This window comes from Manis pentadactyla, chromosome 10 (assembly GCF_030020395.1).
Source record: "Manis pentadactyla isolate mManPen7 chromosome 10, mManPen7.hap1, whole genome shotgun sequence".
In the NCBI taxonomy this organism is placed as follows: Eukaryota; Metazoa; Chordata; class Mammalia; order Pholidota; family Manidae; genus Manis; species Manis pentadactyla.
This window is the reverse complement of record NC_080028.1, coordinates 63875315-63898724: the sequence shown is the minus strand read 5'-3', so window position 1 is coordinate 63898724 and position 23410 is coordinate 63875315. Positions and strand designations below refer to the sequence as shown.

General features: G+C 41.8%; 1 protein-coding gene across 1 annotated transcript in view; it reads right to left on the bottom strand.

Moving 5' to 3' along the window:
- Positions 1 to 23410, bottom strand: part of TPH2 (tryptophan hydroxylase 2) — a 110496-nt gene that overhangs the window by 69496 nt on the left and 17590 nt on the right. The window contains exon 6 of the mRNA XM_036930817.2: positions 2652 to 2848. Within this exon, the coding sequence (XP_036786712.1) occupies positions 2652 to 2848 (197 nt within the window). The remainder of the gene's footprint in view (positions 1 to 2651; positions 2849 to 23410) is intronic.

Below are 23410 nucleotides of genomic sequence, written 5' to 3'. Positions count from 1 at the left end.
CAAAGATAGTAATAAGAACAATAATAACAACTAAGACTCTGCTCTCCTTACTGTGAGCCAAGCAGTAACTTTAGGGCTTTAAGGGATGTCATTTAGTTTCCCCTCCCAACCACTTTTCAAGGTAGATATAATTATTATCCCTATTGCAGTGGAAACTGAGGCACAGAGAGGTTAAGCCTACTTGTCTCAGCTCACACAGCTAGGAACTGGCAGAGCAGAGACTCACATCTAGAATCTCTGCTGTACCACACTCCCTCTCAAAAATACCAAGCTGGGAGACAGATATGGCAAAAATTATGAGATGGGATTCAAATTCCTGGAGTTTGAGGAACAATGCAATAAAAAGCAATTCCCGTATGTGAGCAATCAAGCCCATGGCAGTAATATGCACATAAATCCAGGGGATAAAAAAGAGGGGCATGCCAGGGCACAGCCATTTGGGAAAACATCACCAGTTGAACAGCATAAAGCAGTATGTAGTGAGGTGCTCATCAGTGGTTCTCAATCTCTTTTCCTCCATAACAAATATCGTGGATGATGTTCACACGTGGGGTCCTCCCGAGACCTGGGTGTGGTTCTCAGGGTACCAGCTGTCAGACCATGCCTACCTCCTGAAACACACATGGTCTAGAGTGAAACCTGAGACAGGAGTGGTCATGGTGGTAGTTATGAGGATCCATAGAGGAAGCAGCCCTACTCTGAGTCTCAAAGAGTAAGTAGAATTTGAGTAGCTTTCTATCAAGAGACGTAGCCTAAGCAAGGGTCTGGAGAGCCCCCAGCTAGAAGAGAGGGTTTGTACAGTATAGTCACAGCAGGAGACAAACTTGGAGAGCTGGGTCAGGGCCTTCAATGAGGCTGAGCAGTTCAGAACTTGATCATATAAATCAGAGGTCAGGAAAAAATGGCCCATAGTCCAAGTCAAACTCACTGCCTATTTTTGTACCCCATGAGCTAAGAATAGTTTTTATGTTTTTTATGGTCACATTTAAATGGTTATCTAAATACCTATATAACAGCCTCTATTTCATCTCAGGGCCCACAAAGCCTAAAATATTTACTATGTGGACTTTTACCCAAAAGAATTTTTGCCAAGTCCAGTAAAGTCAGAGTCACTGATAGCTTCTGAGCAGAGATGCCAGGAAAGAAATAATGCTTTAGGAAGATTCATCTGGACGAAGTGGGCAGGAGAATAGAGGGGAGAAGATACAGGGGTCAAAGTTGTAAAATGATGGGACCTCAATTTGGCTGGTGGCTGGAGAACAGGAAAAAAAAAAAAAACAGGTCCGTGATGGGTCACAAAGCTGCAAGTGGCAATACTTAAAGACTGCGGTAAGTTGATAATGGCCCTCCAAAGATGTCCAAGTCCTAATGCCCTCAACCTGCGAATATGTTCCCTTTCATGGCAAAATGAATTTGGCAGATGTGATTAAGTTAAGGATTTTGAAGTGGGAAGATTATCCTGGATTATCAGGTGGGGCCAGTATACTCCACAAGCGTTCTTCTAATCAGAGTCAGAAGAGCTCTGACAAGGGAAAGAGAGGTTGGAGCGACAGGAGGAAGGGGCCATGAGCCAGGGAATGCAAGCACACTCTTAAAAGTGGAAAAAGGCAGGAAAAACGAACCTCCAGAAGGAATGTACGCTGACGTGACCTCACCATTAGACTTGTGATGTCCAAAACCGTAAGATGACACATTCGTGGGAATCACTAAGTTTGTCATTATGTATTAGAGCAGCACTAGGATGCTCAACAAAGACTGATTACATATGGGAGGTGGGCCGGGGTTCAGAGGAGGATGCTTAGAGGGGAGCCTGATGGGCTAGAGAATAAACTCTCACCAAGAAAGAAGACATTTACACCTTTGAGGAAATGAGTTCCAGGAAAGAAAGCAGGCAGTGAGACTTTTGCTTTTAGAACTGTTGCACTTCAAACTGCGTGGGATGAGCAGGTGGCTTGGGGGGTGCGGAGACCCCGAGGGCTTAACCACAATGAACAGAGGAGGAAGCGGGTCACCAGGAAACTTTGCACCCCACCCCTCCAAGAGTCCTGAGTTTCCTCAGTCACTGTCTCAGGAGGGTCCGTTAGGAGAGTGACCACACAGAGGCTGTGACCCCGAGGTGACTCATCTTCCTCACCATGATAACAGCAGCAATGGATACAGTCCCTGGCACACATTTCATACATCAAACTATTGGTTTGATTGACTGGTTTCCCTCAGAGGAAAGTCACTAGTGTTCAACATTATCCATGATATTTCTTCATCCAGTACATAATTTTTAACAAAGCAAATAAAAAGTCACCTTGGAGATCATTCTGTGCCTATGCAGCCCAACAGAGTAGTACCTGGATCAGGAAAAGCTCAAAGTGGGACTTGCAAATATCTTCTGGGGGTTCGTAGTAAAAAGCAGCCTACCACAGAGAGACCTCACCAAGCCCGGAGCTGTGTACACAGCTGAGTCTATCTCCCCATCCAAAGTCCCTGCTCTGCTGTCCGCAGGTGGCCCTGGGTAATTGTTGGTTCAAATGCTTCTCTTTTAAAATCAGAGATGGTTCTTCATTTTGTGCAAAAAGGGCCATTGCTGCAACACGTGTCCTTGGAAGGCAAACAAGGATGTTGTCTAGAAAGAGAAGAGAGCCCGTGGGCAGCCTTACCTTTTAGAAACACAGAGACATCTTCAAGTTGAGGCACGTTGTCCTCCCTGTAGCCACAGTATTTAGTCAGCAGAGGGAAGTTTTTCAAATACTCCCGGCAAGCGTGAGTGGGATAGAGTTTGGAGAGCTCCCGGAACACAACGCCCCAAGTTTTGGTTTCTTCCTCCGTGTACTCCACCCTGGGAATGGGCTGACCACTAGGCAGGACAGAAGACAAATGAATGAACCTGACTCTAGACCACTGAGTTCAGTGTATTCTCACCCTCAAACCTATTACAAGTCAGATTCTTATAAAGTGGGACACCAGAGTGTCTGAAAGGTTCCCATTAATATGATTTTTTAAAAGCAAATGCTAACCTTCTAATTTTATATAAGTGTATTTATTTGGACTTCCATATAAACAATTTTATTAAGTAACATCTTCACACATCCTTAAAGAAATTTGATGAGCTTTATGTTCTTACACTAAGATTGTTTCGTTCTTACACTAGTAAACATTTTGGGTTGGAGGGAACTAGTTTAGGTAAAAAGCTATGCTCTGAGAGCCTTCTTTGCAATTATGTGACAACAGTAATAAATGGATGTTGCCTCCTGAGCCTGTGTGTGCTCTTTGCCCTCTTGGGGAACTCACCCCCATCTCCAACTGTAACTCTGAGATTATTTGTTCAAAGAGCAAAATGTCTTGGAAGTACTAAAAATCTCTGCTGAATTCTAAAGTGAGTTTTGTAAACTGTAAAATAGGAGCATTTATTACACATTATGCTGGGTGGCACACACATTAAGCCTTCTCAGTTTAGGAGAGGAGTCAGCAAACTTCTTTTGTAAAAGTCCAGAAAGTAAATATTTTAAGCTTGTGTGCCATATGGTCTTTGTCATAACTGCTGAATTCTGCCACTGTATCTCAACGACAGCCAAAGACAATATGTAAACAAATGAATGTAGCTATGATCTCAGAAAACTTTTATTACAAAAACAGCAGTGGGCTGGATATGGCCTACAAGCAGTAGTGTGTGGGTGCCTGATTTAGAATACTGAAAGGTGTCCCTGGACTGAAAGTAGTCAGGGAGAGCTTCCTGGAGGAGTCGAAGCTTTGTTGACCAGGTAGGACCTGCAAGTCCCCAGACAGAAAGGTGAGGAGGAAGCTTTTCCAACAGTAGTCAGCAACCATGAGCAGGGTACTAGCTGAAGGAGAAGAATATGGACATGTGCTTTTGCAAACTATTGCTTGGGGAACCAGAATCTGAATTTATCCTCTGATTAGGATACCGATTTTGAAAGTGAAATTAGGGTTTGAGAAATCCTGTCATGACATGCTCAACAGCCAGCTGCAGTGTGTCCCCACTGCCTACCTTGGCCCCTCGTCAGAAATTCCTCCCCTGCAGGCAGCAAATAGACACTCACAACATAGGCAAGTCCAAAGATACGCACACAAAAGCTGTCCTTCTGTCCCTGCAGTCTACACAACCCAGCCTGAAGCAGGCAGCCTCCACAGGAGCCCAAGCACACGCAGCAACTAGCAATTGCCACTCAGGGCTGCCGCTACAGAGCCCCTCCACCAGGCTGGGTCACTCAGTGCACCCCTGAGATGCTGGTAGAAACCAGGGAAGGGCAGTAACGAGAGGCCTAAACAGATCCTCCCACCCCAAAACACTCCAGTACTTATTTTACAGTAGTCCTACCAAAATGCTTTCCATTAAAGTTCAGGTCCAAATGTAGTTCCTGCTGCCCCAAATTATTTTTATTAAAAAAAAATTACTGTACAAAAAGGATGAAGAATAACATATACTGAAGAAAGAACAAGAAATTAGCATTTGCTTTTGCTAAGTACCAAGACTAGGGATTAAACAAACCAAATTAGAACCAGATTAGCCTTGTTTAAATTTGGCTGTTGATAACAAATAAAAAATTACCACCTGGCAAATATTTGCTGAGAAGATCAAGACTGAGAAGGCTTAGCATATGTGATGACTGTAGAATGAAAGCTTGAAATGGTAAGATAAAAATAGAAGGATGTAAGGAAATAAATACACAAACGGTCTACCTCTAGTTCCAGAAAATCCAACAAAATCAATGTGAGTTGGGTAAGCCAATAAAACTAATAAGGGCTGTGCACACTCAGAAGATAGGCAAGCGATGAGGCTGAAACAATGAATGGAATATTGAGAAGCCATTTGAAAGGAATCATTAGGTCAAACTTTTCCCTTAGATATTAATCTGTAAATGTGTAGCATCTCAAAGGGGAGCTGAGTATTGCAAACAGGAAGCAGGAAATACGTGAGTTAGGGTAGGAAGAAAGAGTCACAAGGGCCTGTCACTAAATAATGCATTTCCAGTGTGGCAACCTGAGAAATATGGATGGTCATTATATTCTCGTTTGCTTCCTCCTGTCTGTCCTGCCTGGCTAATTAGCCTGCTCTTTGAGTCAATGGTTGATGCTGTGTATTGCTGCTACCCTGATCACAGGAAAGTCTGACTCTGATCGTATCAAGGGATCTCACACCACTACCCCTCAGCCTGCAGGTAACTAAGGTAAATCAATGTTTAAAACTCAACTTACCACAAAGTAAAGGCTGGTTTTATCCTCTTAACTGCTACTAAAAATATCCAAAATACAGAAAAAATAAGACATTTCCCATTTTTAGGCACTTAATATAGGTATATAATAGTAGTTCATCTTTGAAAGCTTATGATGTTTCAGATGCTTTTTTAAGGTTAAGTATTTTTATGTGAACAAACCCATTTGATGCTCACAACAACTCCTTGGGGTAGAGACTGTTATTATCCCCATTTTGCAGATGTGGAAGTGAGGCTCAGAGGGAGATTAAGCTGTTTGCCTAAAATCACAGAGCCAGCCTTAAAACTGGGCAGTCTGGTTCAAGACTGACTGCAGTCTTAATTGATTAGTGTATATCAATGAAATTAAAAATTTATTCCAGACACCAACTTATTTTCATATTCTAAACTAGTATAAGGCTTATAAATGTGTATACCTATACACAGAAAATCTCATACACGATCATATGCAATCATGATACTAGCATGTATTTGTAGATCACATAAAGTACTTGCAATAATTTATTCACTTGTTTAATCTTCTCAATAAGACTGGATGTAGCATTTGGGCACCAGGATGGCAGAGGTACCCACATACCTTTTTAAAGCTTGGAATTTGACATTTGGAAAAAGAAAAGTCATAGTCATGGGAAAAATCAGAATGGGTTGTACTTCATCTTTGTTATGGGTTAATGGGGCTTTTGTGTGAATTGCATATGAGAAGGATGATCCATGGTGATCTTTTTAGGGCCTAGGATATTTACCCACATATTAGTACACCTATTTATGGGTGCACACTATAATGTGCACATGGCAGGTATCATATTTCAGCATCTTAAAACTCTGCTCTGACCCAAAACTGAAGCCATGTAAGAGAAAGGCCCCAGCGGCTGGAGCCGGCTCGCTGTAGGGCTTATTAAGAGGCAGCTGAAGTGGCCCTCGCACCAACGAAGTCCTCTCAGAGCACCCTTCCCAGGCGACTCCCAAACCCCACCTCTAGTCTAACAGGGAATAAGAGGTGTACAGGGCTGTGGGGACACCAACATTTGAGGTAAAGGGCAGGGTTCTCACCCTCCCTGAGGAAGGAGGGTATCATGAGAATCACTCATATGGACTGCAGGTGTCCGCCCGCAGGAAGTGGAGCCTGGCATCGCCATTTCCCAGATGGACCCTGTGGCGCGGCAGGACCACAGGCCCTCCATGGTGTGGCCACCAGGTGGAGCAGTACAGAAGGTCCCTGGGACAACATCTTGAAGTCCGTGAGTATAGTGGGCCGTGGGGGAGAAAGGGGACCCTGATGGGCATCCACTGAAATTTTAGGTTCATGTGAACATGGAGCCCAATACCCAGAGAAATCTAGAGATTTCTGTGGGACCCCTCTGTGGTGTGTCTGGAAGACACAGGTGTGTCTGGAGGAAGAGGGAGCCCCACCTGTCTATTCTGCTCAGTTCTCAGGAGGCAGAAGCATGCGCCCATGGCTCACATCAGCCCTGGTGAAGAAGCACTGAGGGCAGGTTTGTGAGGGGTTCCAAGCTATGGTGTCCCCAGCCTGGAGAAGGGGCGGGTGGGGTGACCTCTGACAAGGCCCAGGGGATGCAGGGCACATTTCCCAGGGATGGAGGTGGAGGGAATGGTCCTGCCCCAACTACACACAACACTATGTTGAGATCATTTCAGCAGAGACCACCCAGCAAGCAGAAGGCATCTGAACCAGTGTGAGTGTGGCCTGAGGCCTGCCCACCACTGACACTGTACCAATCCTGCAAGGCCCTCGGCCTCCTCCCTGCCTCCTCGCGGCCCCAACTCCAGAGGAATCAGGTCCTAGAAGAGAAGGAAAGTGTCTCAGAAGCACAGCACCACCCCAGACACATACACACTTACCCAAACAATGGAGCAGAAGGGAGAGCACACTTTGAATCAAGGTTGAGATTAATCTCTTTTTTAAATGAACGGACTAGGTTTTAAATACCCAAATGAGACGATACTAATAATTGAAAATGACAGGAAATTAGATGTTGCTAAGAAACTTGCTTCCCAGCAGGAAAGTAAGATTCAACACAGTACAGTGGAAAGCAGTGAGTGGGGAAAATAAAACCATTTTACATTGATATAAACCCCAACAAGGTAAGACTTCTCAACAGACTAATTACACGTATATATGATACTTGGATCTCTAGGGAGTCTCCTCTATTGACGTGGAATTAGTCAGGATTCCGGAATTCTCAACAACCATCCCAATTATTATTCACAGATTCCTAATTCGCAGGAGAAAAACAGATGTGCCTTTCAGTTTCCATTCACTACAGATTCTGCCCTCTTGCCGAGGAGTGGCAAACCGAGGCTCTGCTGACACAGTAGGGAGCCAGGGCTCCGTGAAGACGGTACCAGGAAAAGGACTGAACTGGTCGCCATGGGGATTGAGGCTTGACAACAGGAAAAAGCCCCTGGTGCAATAATGCTCCTCGAAATGGCTAAGAACCTTCTTTGGAAATAGGGAAGGCTGTGGGAGGCATCTCTCTGTCTGTAAAGTTAAATCCCACTCTTCCCAGAGGCAGGGAGATGATTCTGAAAAACCTGCCTTACCCCTGCAGAGAGGAGAGAGTGCGAAGTGCATAGACAAACATAATCGGGGGCAGGTTCAGACAGAGCTATCCTATGTACATCGGAGCTTGGAAGAGCAAAGTTGTTTAAAAATACATTTTTGACACTGAAATCCGGGAACATGTACCCCACTGAGGCTAAAATTGTGGGAGATAGCCAGGTGAATACACAACACTTTCATTTTAACTATTTTGTTTTATCTTCTCCTCCAGTAGGTCCAACAGCAAGCTATTTTTCGTATATGTATTTTTTTTTAATTTGGGGAATTGGAAAATGTTTGATTATGGTGGTGCATTCTGGCTGCCTCCTGGAGTCCTTGTTGTTAGACTTGCTAATGTGAGATGCAGTTTCTCTGCCCTGTGTTATCTTTAGAGGAACTCCCATGTCAGGAAGCAATTCCCTCATTCAGCGGAGGAAGATGTGACAGACTGCAATTGATAGTATTTACATCAAGATGGCAAGATGGGCCAAAACACAATGCAGATTGCTTCTTTGAAAACAGTTGGATTTCCTCAGAGCAAGGACCAAACAGAGCAGAAAGCAAACAGAAAATTGGTCGAGGATGGGAGAATCTGATAGAAATAGTTAGGAATGAACTCATTATCTATTTTATTTCATTACACCGTCCTCAGGGCAGGAGACATCTCACATATTCAAGAGCTGTTTACCTGCCTAGAAGAGACTGTCCCTCTCATTCCTGCCCATCTTTTCTCTCCTTCCCCACCTTAGGTGTTCCTCTCTTGATTGACACTTCTACCTGGGGATTATGGAAGGGATGAGAACTGGTAAAATGTAGAAGTCCATCAAGTTTGCAACTCATTAGCAGGTAGTGGCACCTCTCAAGGTCTGGACAGGGCCTTCGGAGAAAGACTAGGGGAACATGAAGGCGGGAGGTTTCTCTTTTTGTTCCTTCTTGACTTATGAGACACATGTGCTGCCCTCCTCAATGAGCATACCCTCAATTCAGCATAATTTACAGGGAGCTGGCTGTAATTCATCCTCTTTCCTTCCCATCCAAGAAAGCATGTAAGAATACAGAAGGGTGAGACTGATGTTATCCTAACACTATTATGAGAATCATCTTGATTTGATCTAATGTAAGATTTTTAAGGGAAGCATTCATCATTCAGAAAATTTACTATTAACTGTTACCGAGCCCTGGTTCTACGTCTCACAGCTGAGGTGACACACCAGCATGCAGAAATTTCAATTAGCACTGTGACTCTCATGATAGCTGGTGACCATCCCGTCACCTAGTACTGTGCTGGTTCATACCACCTTCATGGAACAGTACCACCTGCAGCCAGGTGCCTCCAGAGTAAAGCCATACACACAGCTAAGGAGTATTCAACAGGAAGATGGCTTATGCCTCTGAGACTGGAAACAATGTTGCCACCAGCCAGAAAAAAAAAATTCCCAAATGGAGTAGATAAATTCCATTAAAGTTGAACCAGAAACAAATGTCATATTTTTCTTATTTCCAAGAGTCTATGAGAAAAGTCTAACACTCCTGTGCTTGATAAAATTATACCTCAGAATTCAGACCATAAAGGACACAAAATAACTTTAGGATAAACAAGTGTCCATAACACCCTAGAGGGAAAAAGACCAAAAGGTAGAATATCCAAAAATATTACTCTGCCAAATCTATCCCCCCCTTTACAATGCTTGCTCTTTTTTGAAGGCAGGGATTTTTACCTGCTTTGTCCCTTTCTATATCCTGGCCACCCAGATTGGAGCCTGGAATATATAGGTGTTCAATAAATAATATTTGTTGAATAAGTAAATTAACCAACCAAGCTAAAACAAGCCACAGAGTTAAAGCTTGAGAAAAACTGTAGCTGTGTATCAGAAAGCCTGCCAGATAGGTATATGTCTTCCCTCATCCCTGCCACATATACTCTTAATTGCTAGGGGAAAAAGTACTCCAAAACTGAGATTTTAGTAAGTGTTCCCGTGGCTTCCAATTATCTCTAATACTACCTACCTTGCAGATCAGGGTTTCTCTTGTCTACTTTTCACAACTCAGGTTTCCTAGGCACCGTCACCCATCACACTTGCAGCCAGAATTTTCACCAGGAAAGAAAGCAGCATGCATAAACTCAAAGGGACATAAAAGCCAAACTCAGCAAAACACCAAGATGTTTCTTTGGCTGGACATCTTAACAAATGCACTTTCAAAGAGATTTTCAAAGCCCTAGGGCACAATGATTGAATGCTGGTTTTCAAAAAGGGGACTCACGAGTCAGAACAGTGATTTCACAACTATCTGAGTTATACCAAGATTTCAGACTATCCAAGTCATCTTGAATATTAAGCAGCATGATGAGGGTTCATCTGGCCAGGAGCCTGGGTGGCCCGAGACTGCTGAGTTACAACTGTAGAGCAAACATTCAGGTGCAAACTTGCTTTCAACTGGTCCCCGAGGCCGCTCAGGTGAAGAGCATTTGTGATGACATATTTTATTTGCTTTTGCAAACAAGTTTTGCGCACATGAATTTTTGTAAATGAGTCCATGGGCCCTAAGGAGCTTTCAGATGGTAGCAAACAAAGACGTTTGTTTGTTTTGTTCACATTGTTAATATTGGTGCTGCCTTTACAAGAGACATCAGGAAATAAACTACTGCACGCAGGGCAGGGAGCCTCAGGGAGAGTGAAGATGTAACTCCTGGAAATGACCTGTCTTTCTTTGTCCTGTGCACCCCAGAATAGGGCTTCCCACAATTTGCTCACCTTGCAGAAAGCCCTTTTCACATTCTAGAGGAATAATTTTCTTCAGCTAAAACTACCAGGAATTTAAGTATGAACAACAATGGGTCTGCCATCCATTGGCACACACGTGCTCAAAATACTCAAGGAAACAGAACTCAGAGAACGCAATCCAGAAGAGCGCTGAAACTGAACAGCAGCCAATGATCCCAGGCCACTGGGATGAAGAGACCCAGGCTGGGGTCTCAAGAGCTCCAACTGCAATCCCATGTATCTTACATCTTGACCAAGAGGGACTGAATGTTGCTAACCGCTGGTCCCTGACCTCTTCCAGCAGTAGACGAGGGAATGGGCACCCACGGCTCATGACACTAAGGAAATTCATAATCGCATCCATTCATTCATCCATCCACTTCACATTAACAACAATAATTGAGCATGTGACATGGATTATGTCACAGAATGCTCACCTTTTCTGGTGATTAAATGACTTTTAATATCCCATTTTATGCTTGAGGAAACTGAGGCTTGCAGACATAGTACTCTCTCCAAGATCAAAGAGCTACAAAGGGGCAGAGCAGGGACTCAGATTCAGGAAGGCTACCGCTGGAGACCTCGCTCCTAACCGCTACACCTCAGTGCAAGGTACTGAGTACCTGGTATGTATACAGCACTGAGTTGGCCTCTGTTTTCCTCATTTGAAACTGAGAGAAATAAGACAACTGCACCGCACTGAGGATTAAAAGAAACATCACCTGTGAAGCGCCTGGGCCAATGCCAAGTATCTCACAGGTACTCAATAGACTTGGTTCCCGCCCTCCAGGTGCATGGAAATGAATAAAATGTCATCAGTTCCCTGCAGGGTGGAGAATAGGTCTGGAGATGACAAAACAGTACTCTTCTGTATAAAGCCATTCACCTCTCAGACAAGACTTGTGCAAGCAATTCCTATCCTTCATGTGCATGGAGATCATTTTAAAGGAAAAATACTTATACCTCATTCCCTGTGAAAGATGTTAGAATTTGGTGCACCTTCTGTCTTTGTCGGGAAGTGATATCAGGCCATACTGTGTTAATGTTTTCTGCAGCTGTGGGAGCCATGCTATAATCAGACAACATCCTACTGAGGCATTCACACATGTCTAAAAAACCCACTAAGCCCAAAGAGTGAAAAGGAGGAACCTTTTCCAAACCAATTTTCCCTTTTGTCTTTCTTCGCAGCTCTCAGGCTCCCTTCCTTTCAGCCATTGAGCTGAACTTCAGGTAGAGAGAAACATTTGGCATGAAAATGATTCTCTCATAAAGCCTGGCATCTTTTAAATACTTGCAAGAACTGTGCATTTCAAATACGCTGAGAATTCTGTAAAGAGCAGAATAACTTTTAAAAAACCCAAGTCATTTAATTCTGCCACTCTTGTTTTCAAAGTGTGTGTTACCTCCTATGTCAAATGGAAGCTGCTACAAGGAATTTTTTTAAAAAGAAAATGTGTGGCCTTTTGGTCAGAAGCAGATATTTAGATTCTACAAAAGAGGCATTTCTGAAACCCCAAATGTGACCCTCCTCAGAAACTGTCTAGCCATTCTGGGAAATGACCCCACTACTACAAATATTTGGTTTTGTTCTGCTTTTCAATTTACCGCTCCACTTCAGAGAAATTAAAGTGTCAACAACTGGTGTTTATGCAGGAGCTACAAAGTACCCAAACAGCCACATAGATCTCAGTTTCATTCAAAACCTGGGAAAGTGAATCAATAGAGATTAATGGAATGGGATAAAATTAGCTTATTCAGGGAGAAAACATATTTGCCTTCTAAGGTGACTCTTCTCAAAAATGGCAGAGAAGGAAAAAACTTAAGAGCTTGGCCTCACATTATAGTAGAGCACATGACGCATCAAGGTGACCATCTGCCAGGGAAACAGATGAGGAAAATGTCACTAAGGATAAAACCTTGCAACTCCCAAGTTTTTCCCCCATTAAGAAAGCCTAACTTTTCCCTTTCATTCTTCCTCCACCTTCTATTTGTTATGTGTTCAATTAAGATTCGCCTATCTAAAAATAGTTAATGCAGGACTCACGACTCCTGTTAGTAATGTATTCCTTTAAGCTATATTCTGAAACCAAGCAGGATTCATAAATCATGCCTCTTCTCGCATGAAATGAGAAATGCTAAGGTCAACTGAAATTTCTGTAAAGGTGGAGAGGTGGAGACACTGCAGTTGTCTCTGCAAGTTGCAATCATTGCAAATGCCTCCTAGGAAAAACAGCACTGGTAATCCTCTAGCTCAAACAGAAGCTAAATCGTCACAGCTACCTGTGAGCAGAGTAACGCTGCCCAGTACTGGGCACCCAGAGGTAAGAGGCAGGGCAGCAAAGGGCTCTAGCCAACATCTGCCGCACAGTTCCACTCCAGGTCTGAAGCCTGCCTTTGTCTGTCTCTGGTTATCCATCTTCATTTTCTTTGCAAACCTCTGGCTGACTCCTGGCGAGTCATCTAGCAAAAGAACAAACTGAGAAGACCTCCTGCAAAGGGAGATGCTGGCTCGGAACCCAATATGTTTATTCCAAGACATCTATTCCATCACTACGTATCTATTCAACATCTTAAAGTGTGTGGCATATCACTGAATCTCAGTCCCAGAGGCTTCATTTGACAACATGTGGTATTTGGGGCTAAGGGTGGGGGAGAAGTGTGCAGCCAAAAAAAAAAAAAAGTGCCCTTCTCTAATCTGATGGGGAGAAGAGGTTAGAGCATTCACCACTTCATGTTGAAGGAGAGAATTCTCTCTCTCTGATGGAGCTGAGTAGAATATTCACAAACTCACTCACATTGGATGTACGTGCTGGGCTGGTGATTACACTTTTCAAATACACTAGTACCCACCTGGGGCTATTTTGTTTCAGAGTCTCTGTTTAGCTCTGTACTTACACTTAGAGCACATGAATCACAAAGGGTGCAATTTTGTAAATCAAAAAATCAAGAAATAAATAGACTAGCAACTAGAAAAAGCCAGAAAGGGAGAAATCCCTGGAAATTGTTTTTCAAGCCTCAGCGCAGCTGTGTTTATATCCACCCATTATATATCCTATGAGGGTCAGGGTCCGGGTAGCAGAAGAACACAGGGCCTGAGAGAGTGGAGCAAAGTCACTACCCAGGGCCAGGACTGGTTCTGCCATGCCAGGGCCAGGCAAATGTCCCAAGCCCCTTGAAACAGAATTGCCTTGAAGTCAGGGCTGATTTGAGCCCTGGCTTCATAAATTCTTAAGTGTACTGAATACACACAGAATTGTACATCTCAAATATGCTGAGAATTTTGTAAAAAGAATGACTTTTAAAAATACCAAGTCACTTAGTTCTGTCACTGTTATTTTCAACTTGTGTTGATACCACTTGTGTCAATGAAAGTGCTACAGCCATGTACAAACAAACAAAGGAACAAAGAAAATAACAAACATGGCTTTTGAGCAGAGGAAGACATTTAAACTCTGTAAGAGAGGCTCAATTGTAACCCCTAAGGTACCCTTATTCAGAAGTTCTCCTGGTCATCTGGGAAACAAACCTAGGACTACAAATATTAGCTTTCATTCTACTTTAAAATTTACTGCTCAGTATCAGAGACATTGAAGCATCAGCAACCAGGGTTTATGCAGGTGATACAATAAGCTGTGTCCTTTAGTAATTTTCTTAATGTCTCTGAACCTTAGTTTCCTCATCTTCAAAATGAGTGCAATAACAACACAAACCTCAAAGGCTTCTATTGTGAGGTCAGTGAGAGAACACAAGCAAAGTGTGTTTAACACAGTGTCCAGCACATGACAGGAAGGGACAAAAGGAAACTAAAAACACCTGAACATGCTAGCAGAGAGATGACCTCTGATGAAATTTCTACCACCATTAGCCATTCAGGGATGAGTCAACACAGCCCAGCACCAACATGCATGTACCCTCCACCCTCAGCTGCGTCTCACTGGCCGGAGAAGGCCTCAGCTCAGTTTTTCAGACTGAAGAAGCAAGCTATGTGCATGAGATACATGAAATTGAAAGGTATACCTGAAATTGAAAGGTGTACCTACAACATACACACACACACACATGGTTTTTGAAAAGCCCCTTTAACCCAATCCATGAGGAAGACTGAAATTCCTTAACCCATTCACTCCTTAAAGTCTATTATTCATTTTAAATAAGGTTAACAAATGATTATATGGAGTACAAAAACCATTAGCTAATTAACATATGATAAAAACAATCCTATCTGAAGGGAGAGGCTTAAAGATGGCGGCGTCAGCAGTGAGACAGAAACCTCCTCCCAAAACCACATATAATATGAAAATACAGCAAATACAATGAATCCTGAAACAGTGACCAGAAAAAAGACTGCAACAGACTGGCTACATCTGGAGAAAAGAGAAGACCTCACAGAAAAGGGTAAAGTAGCAAAGCCATGATCCGGTGGAACCCAAACCCTCCCCCAACCCAGCTCACCAGCAGGAAGAAGAGAAACAGAGCAGGGAGGGGGTGGAAGCCTGGGACTGCTGAACACCCAGCCCTGGAGATCTGCTCTGGGACCTGAACCTACTTTACATGGTTCTCTGGAGATTAGTGGGGTTGGAAAGCAAAGACAGGCAGAATACTCGGAGAGCCTGAGATTCCAACCACTTGTGGAGAACAGAACAGCCACTCTGGGACAAAAGAAAGGCAGGCACTTTGAAAGACTTCCCATCAGTGAGAAGGCTGCCAGAGGAGCAAGGATTACACAGAGCTTGCTGCTCAGGAGAAAGGACAGGCAGACAAAATTGTCCCAGCACACTCAGCCCAGAAGACTGGGAACTTTCAGGAGCTTCAGGAGCTCCATTTCACTGGCTGGTGACATGTGCCAAGGCCCCCCACCATGATATACAGCCTGCCACTCCTTCCTCCAGCCAGCATTGGTTTGCAAATCTGCTGCCCCAGCCATTGCATCAGGCCAGCCAGAGGGAAGCTCTGCCTATGGCAGCTACGGGGGCATAATGCAAAAGCTTCATCCTGCACACTTGGCCAACCGGCCCTGGCAGTGGAGGCAGGTACTGCAGTAAGGAAGCAGGAAACAGCTCTTTCCTCACAGCAGGTAGTGTTACTGCTCACCTGCAACCCTGTCATCAGTCCAGAGGCTGGGAAGCTCCAAAGAGCTACTGGGCACTAGAGGGCCCTGCCTACACAAAGTTTTATTCCACAGTAGTCATTACAAATATGAAACAGCAAAAGAACCTGGTAAAAACCAAAATCCCCCAAACAACAGAAAGAGGGCTAAGTGAAACTGAAATTACCGATCTTCTTGATAAAGATTTCAAAATAAAAATTATAAACATGTTCACAGTGCTACAGAAAAATATTCAAGATCTCAGGGAGGACTTCAAGAAAGATAGAGAAACTTTGAAAAATACAGTATCTGAAATGAAACATACAATGGAGGGATTTAAAAGCAGATTAGATGAGGTAGAGGAGATGGTCAATGATATAGAAATGAGAGAACAGGAATGAAAAGAAGCTGAGGCAGAGAGAAAAAAGGATCTCTAGGAATGAAGGACTAGTAAGAGAACTGTGCAACCAATCCAAATGGAACAATATTCAGATTATAGGGGTACAAGAAGAAGAAGAGAAAAAGGAATAGAAAGTATCTTTGAGGAAATGATTGCTGAAAACTTCCCCAATCTGGGGAAGGAGATAGTCTCTCAGGCCATGGAAGTGCACAGATCTCCCAACACAAGAGACCTAAGGAAGACAACATCAAATCATACAATAATTAAAATGGCAAAAATCAATGACAAAGACAGAGTATTAAAAGCAGAGAGAGCAAAAAGATCACATAAAAAGGAAAACCCATCAGGCTGTCATCAGACTTTGCAGCAGAAACTTACAGGCCAAAAAGGGAGTGGCATGATGTATTTAATTCAATGAAACAGAAGGGCCTTGAACCAAGAATACTCTATCATTTAAGTAAGACCATCATTTAAATTTGAAGCAGGGATTAAACAATTTCCAGATAAGCAAAACTTGAGGGGATTTATGTCCCACAAACCATCTCTACAGTGTATTTTGGAGGGACTGCTCTAGATGGAAGTGCTGCTAAGTCTAAATAGCTGTCACCAGAGAAAATAAAACCACAGTAAAGAAAGTAGACCAATTAATTACTAAGCAAATGCAAAATTAAATCAACTACCTACAAAGTCAGTCATGTGATCACAAGAGTACAGAATATGATATGATACCTAATATATAAAGAGTGGAGGACAAAGAAAAAGAAGGGAGGGGAAAAAAAGAACCTTTAGATTGTGTTTGAAATAGCACACTAAGTGAGTTAAATTAGACTGTTAGATAGTAAAGAAGTTCCCCTTGAATCTTAGGTAACCATGAATCTAAAGCCTGCAATGGCAATAAGTACATATCTATCTATAATCACCCTAATGTAAATGGACTGAATGCACCAATCAAAAGACATAGAATTACAGAATAGATAAAAAAAAAACAAGAGTCATCTACATGCTGCCTACAAAAGACTCACTTCAAACCCAAAAACATACACAGACTAAAAGTCAAGGGATGGAAAAAGATATTTCATGCAACTAACGGGGAGAAAAAAGCAGGAGTTGCAGTACTTATCAGACAAAATAGACTTCAAAAAATAAAGTAAGAAGAGACAAAGAAGGACATTACATAATGATAAAGGATTCAGTCAAACAAGAGGATATAACCATTATAAATATCAATGCACCCAATATAGGAGCACCTACGTATGTGAAACAAATACTAACAGAAGTAAAGGGGGAAATAGAATGCAATGCATTCATTTTAGGAGACTTGAACACACCACTCACTCCAAAGGACAGATTAACCAGACAGAAAATAAGTAAGGAGACAGAGCACTGAACAACACATTAGAACAGATGAACCTAACAGACATCTACAGAATACTCCACTCAAAAGCAGCTGGATACACCTTCTTCTCAAGTGCATATAGAACATTTTCAAGAATAGATCATATGCTAGACCACAAAAAGAGAGCCTCCATAAATTCAGGAAGATTGAAATAGTACCGAGCAGCTTCTCAGACCATAAAGGTATGAAACTAGAAATAAATTCCCTCTTAAATGCTGAAAAAGCATTCGACAAAATTCAACTTCCATTCATGATAAAAACTCCCAACAAAATGGGTATAGAGAACAAGTGCCTCAACATAATAAAGGCCATATATGACAAACCCACAGCCAACATCATACTTAACAGCAAAAAGGTGAAAGCTTTTCTTTTAAGATTGGGAACAAGACAAGGATGCCCACTCTCCACTTTTATTCAACATAGTACTGGAAGTCCCAGTCACAGCAATCAGACAACACAAAGAAATAAAAGGCATTCAGACTGGTAAGGAAGAAGTTAAACTGTCACTGTTTGTAGATGACATGATACTGTACATAAAAAACCTTAAAGAATCCAACCCAAAACTACTAGAACAACTGAATTCAGCAAAGTTGCAGGATACAAAATTACTACATATAAATCTGTTAGATTCCTATATACTAACAATGAATGAGTAGAAAGAGAAGTCAGGAAAACAACTCCATCTACCATTACATCAAAAAGAATAAAATACCTAGGAATAAATCTAACCAGTGAGGTGAAAGACCTATACCCTGAAAACTACAAGACAGTCATGAGAGAAATTAATGAAGACACCAAAAAATGGAAATACATCCCATGCTCATGGATAGAAAGAATTAATATTGTCAAAATGGCCATCCTGCCTAAAGCAATCCTCAGAATCAATGCAATCCCTATCAAAATACCAACAGCATTCTTCAACAAGCTAGAACAACAAATAGTCCTAAAATTCATATGGAACCACAAAAGGCCCTTAATAGCCAAAGCAATCCTGAGAAGGAAGAATAAAGCTGGAAGGATTATGTTCCCCAACTTCAAGCTCTATTACAAAGCCACAGTAATCAAGACAACTTGGTACTGGCAGAACAAAAAGACCCATAGATCAATGGAACAGAATAGAGATCCCAGACAGAAACCCAAGCATATATGGTCAATTAATATACAACAAAGGAGCCATGGATATACAGTGGGGAAATAACAGCCTCTTTAACAATTGGTGTGGGCAAAATTGGACAGCTATATGTAAGAGAATGAAACTGGATTACTGTCTAACCCTATACACAAAAGTAAACTCAAAATGGATCAAAGATCTGAATGTAAGTCATGAATCCATAAAACATGTTTCTTAGGAAAACATAGGCAAAAATCTCTTGAATATAAACATGAGCAACTTTTTTCTGAACACATCTCCTTGGGCAAGAGAAACAAAAGCAAAAATGAACAAATAGGACTACATCAAACTAAAAACCTTCTGTACATGGACATACAATGGCGAAATGACAGTCTCTTCAACAGGTGGTGCTGGCAAAACTGGACAGCTACATGTAGGAGAATGAAACTGGACCATTGTCTAACCCCATATACAAAAGTAAACTCAAAATGGATCAAAGACCTGAATGTAAGCCATGAAACCATTAAACTCCTGGAAGAAAACATAGGCGAAAACCTCTTAGACATAAACATGAGTGACCTCTTCTTGAACATATCTCCCCGGGCAAGGAAAACAACAGCAAAAATGAGTAAGTGGGACTATATTAAGCTGAAAAGTTTCTGTACAGCAAAAGACACCATCAATAGAACAAGAAGGATCCCTACAGTATGGGAGAATATATTTGAAAATGACACATCCGATAAAGGCTTGACGTCCAGAATATATAAGGAGCTCACATGCCTCAACAAACAAAAAACAAATAACCCAATTAAAAAATGGGCAGAGGAACTGAACAGACAGTTCTCCAAAAAAGAAATACAGATGGCCAACAGACACATGAAAAGATGCTCCACATCGCTAATTATCAGAGAAATGCAAATTAAAGCTACAATGAGGTATCACCTCACACCAGTAAGGATGGCTGCCATCCAAAAGACAAACAACAACAAATGTTGGCGAGGCTGTGGAGAAAGGGGAACCCTCCTACACTGCTGGTGGGAATGTAAGTTAGTTCAACCATTGTGGAAAGCAGTATGGAGGTACATCAAAATGCTCAAAACAGACCTACCACTTGACCCAGGAATTGCACTTCTAGGAATTTACCCTAAGAATGCAGCAATCAAGTATGAGAAAGATCAGTGCACCCCTATGTTTATCGCAGCACTATTTACAATAGCCAAGAATTGGAAGCAACCTAAATGTCCATCAATAGATGAATGGATAAAGAAGATGTGGTACATATACACAATGGAATACTACTCAGCCATAAGAAAAGGGCAAATCCAATCATTTGCAGCAACATGGATGGAGCTGGAGGGTATTATGCTCAGTGAAACAAGCCAAGCGGAGAAAGAGAAATACCAAATGATTTCACTTATCTGTGGAATATAAGAACAAAGGAAAAACTGAAGGAACAAAACAGCAGCAGAATCACAGAACTCAAGAATGGACTAACAGGTACCAAAGGGAAAGGGACTGGGGAGGATGGGTGGGTAGGGAGGGATAAGGGGGGGAGAAGTAGGGGGGTATTAAGATTAACATACATGGGGGGGTAGGAGAAAAGGGAGGGCTGTACAACACAGAGAAGGCAAGTAGTGATTCTACAACATTTTGCTATGCTGATGGACAGTGACTGTAAAGGGGTTTATAGGGGAGACCTGGTATAGGGGAGAGCCTAGTAAACATAATATTCGTCATGTAAGTGTAGATTAGTGATAGCAAAAAAAAAAAAAAAAAGGGCAGTTCCTGTGTGGTAACCTCCAACGAGTTCTACACAAGGGTATAAAGGGCATATAAAAGTGTAGGCAAAGGGTCTGTTTGTGTTTATACAGAGGATCAAAGCCTAATTGGGCTACCCCGAAAATGAACTAAGATACGATATGAAAAAGAACTTCCAACATCTGCACCCTCTGGAAGACTCATGCCAGAAGATGATCATCAAAAAACCCCAACAAAGATCCACGCACTGCTACAGCTGTAGATGCACTCATCCCACCAGTTCCTGGACCTGCCATGGGAATGAGGAAGGAGATATCTAAGCTGGCCTGTGCATACAGTAAAACAACAAATTTGACTGGATCTATACTGTTGGAACTCAACCAAGAATTTGGAGAAGTGCAAATTGTAGCGCTCCAAACTCTTACAACTACAGACTATTTACTGTTAAAAGAACATATGGCATGTGAACAGTCCCCAGGAATGGGTTGTTTTAATTTGTCTGATTTCTCTCAGACTGTTCAAGTTCAGTTGGACAATATCCACCATATCATAGATAAGTTTTCACAAATGCCTAAGGTGCCTTAATGGTTTTCTTGGTTTCACTGGAGATGGCTGGTAATTACAGATATGCTTTGGTTATGTAACTATACTCCTATTATGTTAATGTGTGTGCGCAATTTAAGTAGTAGCTTAAAACCTATATACGCTGAAGTTACTCTACAAGAAGATTTGTCAAAGAAATAATCAATCTTCCCATGTTTTCTTCCGCCTGCTACTTCTATAGCTTCTCTTCTCCCTTCCTAATTACAACCCTTAAATAGAATTCGTGCCTCATATCAAATTTACCGAGTATCATAACTCCTCCAAGCGGTAAAGATACCTCAAGACAAATGCTGGGCATAGAAGCCACAGGGCATAAATATGCAAAGAAGTAAAAAGCTAACCTTTTCAAACAATAAGGCTTCTCTCTCACTTACCAACTCTACATTTCCCTGTATGGCCCCAGAAGATGACTGGTTAGCCAGAGACGGGTAAGATTCCTCAAGGGAGGAACAACCTAAGACAGGCACAGTCGCAGGGGGGCCATCAGGTGAGAAATTGGGGATCAACAGAGGTGAGGCTTAGAACCTCACCCCCCCTGTTCTGAGAGAAATCTTCTGCATACGTGGATGTTTTATTGCCCTGGTCTAGCTTGGATTAACACATAGTCTACAGGCACACACCTGATCATCTACATTTGCTCTCTTACAACACTAAACTATGTTTTCTACCTTTATCTTGTATCTACCTACCACTTCAGCATTTTATTAAAAATAATAATAATAAAGAGAGAAATGTGGTATCCACATATAAATCAAGTATAAAAACCAAATGAGTATTCATATTTGAACTGACTGTTTAGAGTTCATAATGCATGGGCAAAACCAAAAGTTTCTGTGATGACTGCCCTTGTACTGTTCACCATGTAACTTATTCATTATGTAAGAATTTGTTCTACATGTAAGAACTTGTTTGTTATGCCTCAGAAGATTGGAGACTGACGAAAATTAGGCTTGGGGTGGATTAATGATTGTGCATTGAGCATTGACTCCCCTATACAGAATTTTATTGTCGTTAACAACCATTTGATCAATAAATATGAGAGATGCCCTCACAAAAAAAAAAAAAAAAAAAAAAAGGACAGACTTCCAATGGTAAAATAAATAAGTAACCGGGATGTAATGTATAGCATAAGGAATATAGTCAAGATATTGTAACAGCTTGGTAGGGTGATAGCTGGAACCTAGAATTATGTATATAAATGTTCTACCACTGTGTTGTACACTTGAAACTAATGTAATGTAATACTGTGCATCAACTACCCTTCAATAAAAAATAATTTAAAAAAAAAAAAAAAACCTTCTGTACAGCAAAGGACACGATCAGCAGAACAAAAAGGCATCTTACAGTATGAGAAAATATATTCATAAATGACATATCCGACAAGGGGTTAACATCCAAAATATATAAAAAACTCATACTCCTCAACAACCAAAAAGCAAATAGCCCTATTAAAAAATGGGCAGCGGATATGAACAAACACTTCTCCAAGGAAGAAATTCAGATGGACAACAGGCAAATGGAAAGATGCTCCACATTGCTAATTATCAGGAAAATGCAAATTAAAACCACAATGAGATATCACTTCACACTAGTTAGGATGGCTAACATCTGAAAGACTAGGAACAACAAATGCTGGCAAGGATGCAGAGAAAGGGGAAGCCTCCTACACTGTTGGTGGGAATGTAAATTAATTCAACCATTGTGGGAAGCAATATGGAGGTTCCTCAAAAACTAAGAATAGAAATACCATTTGACCCAGGAATTCCACTCCTAGGAATTTATCCAAAGAAAACAAGATAACAGATTCAAAAACACATATGCACCCCTATGTTTATCACACCACTATTTACAGTAGCCAAGATATAGAAGCAACCTAAGTGTCCATCAGTAGATGAATGGATAAAGAAGAGGTGGTACATATATACAATGGAATATAATTCAGCCATAAGAAGAAAACAAATTTTACCATTTGCAACCACGTGGATGGAGCTAGACAGTGTTATGCTCAGTGAAATAAACCAGGCAGAGAAAGACAAGTACCAAATGATTTTCCTCATTTGTGGAGTGTAACAACAAAGCAAAACTGAAGGAACAAAACAGAAGCAGACTCACAGACTCCAAGAAGGGACTAGCATTTATCAAAGGAGAGGGGTGGGGGAGCATAGGGAGAGTGGAGGGAGGGAGAATGGGATTGAGGGGCCTTATTATTGGCACACATGGGGGAGGGCATGGGGAAAATAGTGTAGCACAGAGAAGACAAAAAGTGACTGTGTGGTATCTGGCTAAGCTGATGGACAGTGACTGCAATGGCGTGTTGAAGGGGGGACTCGATAATATGGGTGAATTTAGTAACCACAACATTGCTCATGTGAAACCTTCAGAAGACTGTATATCAATGACACCTTAATATAAAAAAGTGGTTAAAAAAACAATCCTATCTATCCTAGATTCAACACCAGTTTGTGCCAGATAGCATCTGGGCCCTTTAATCACCACTGATCCTCCCAAC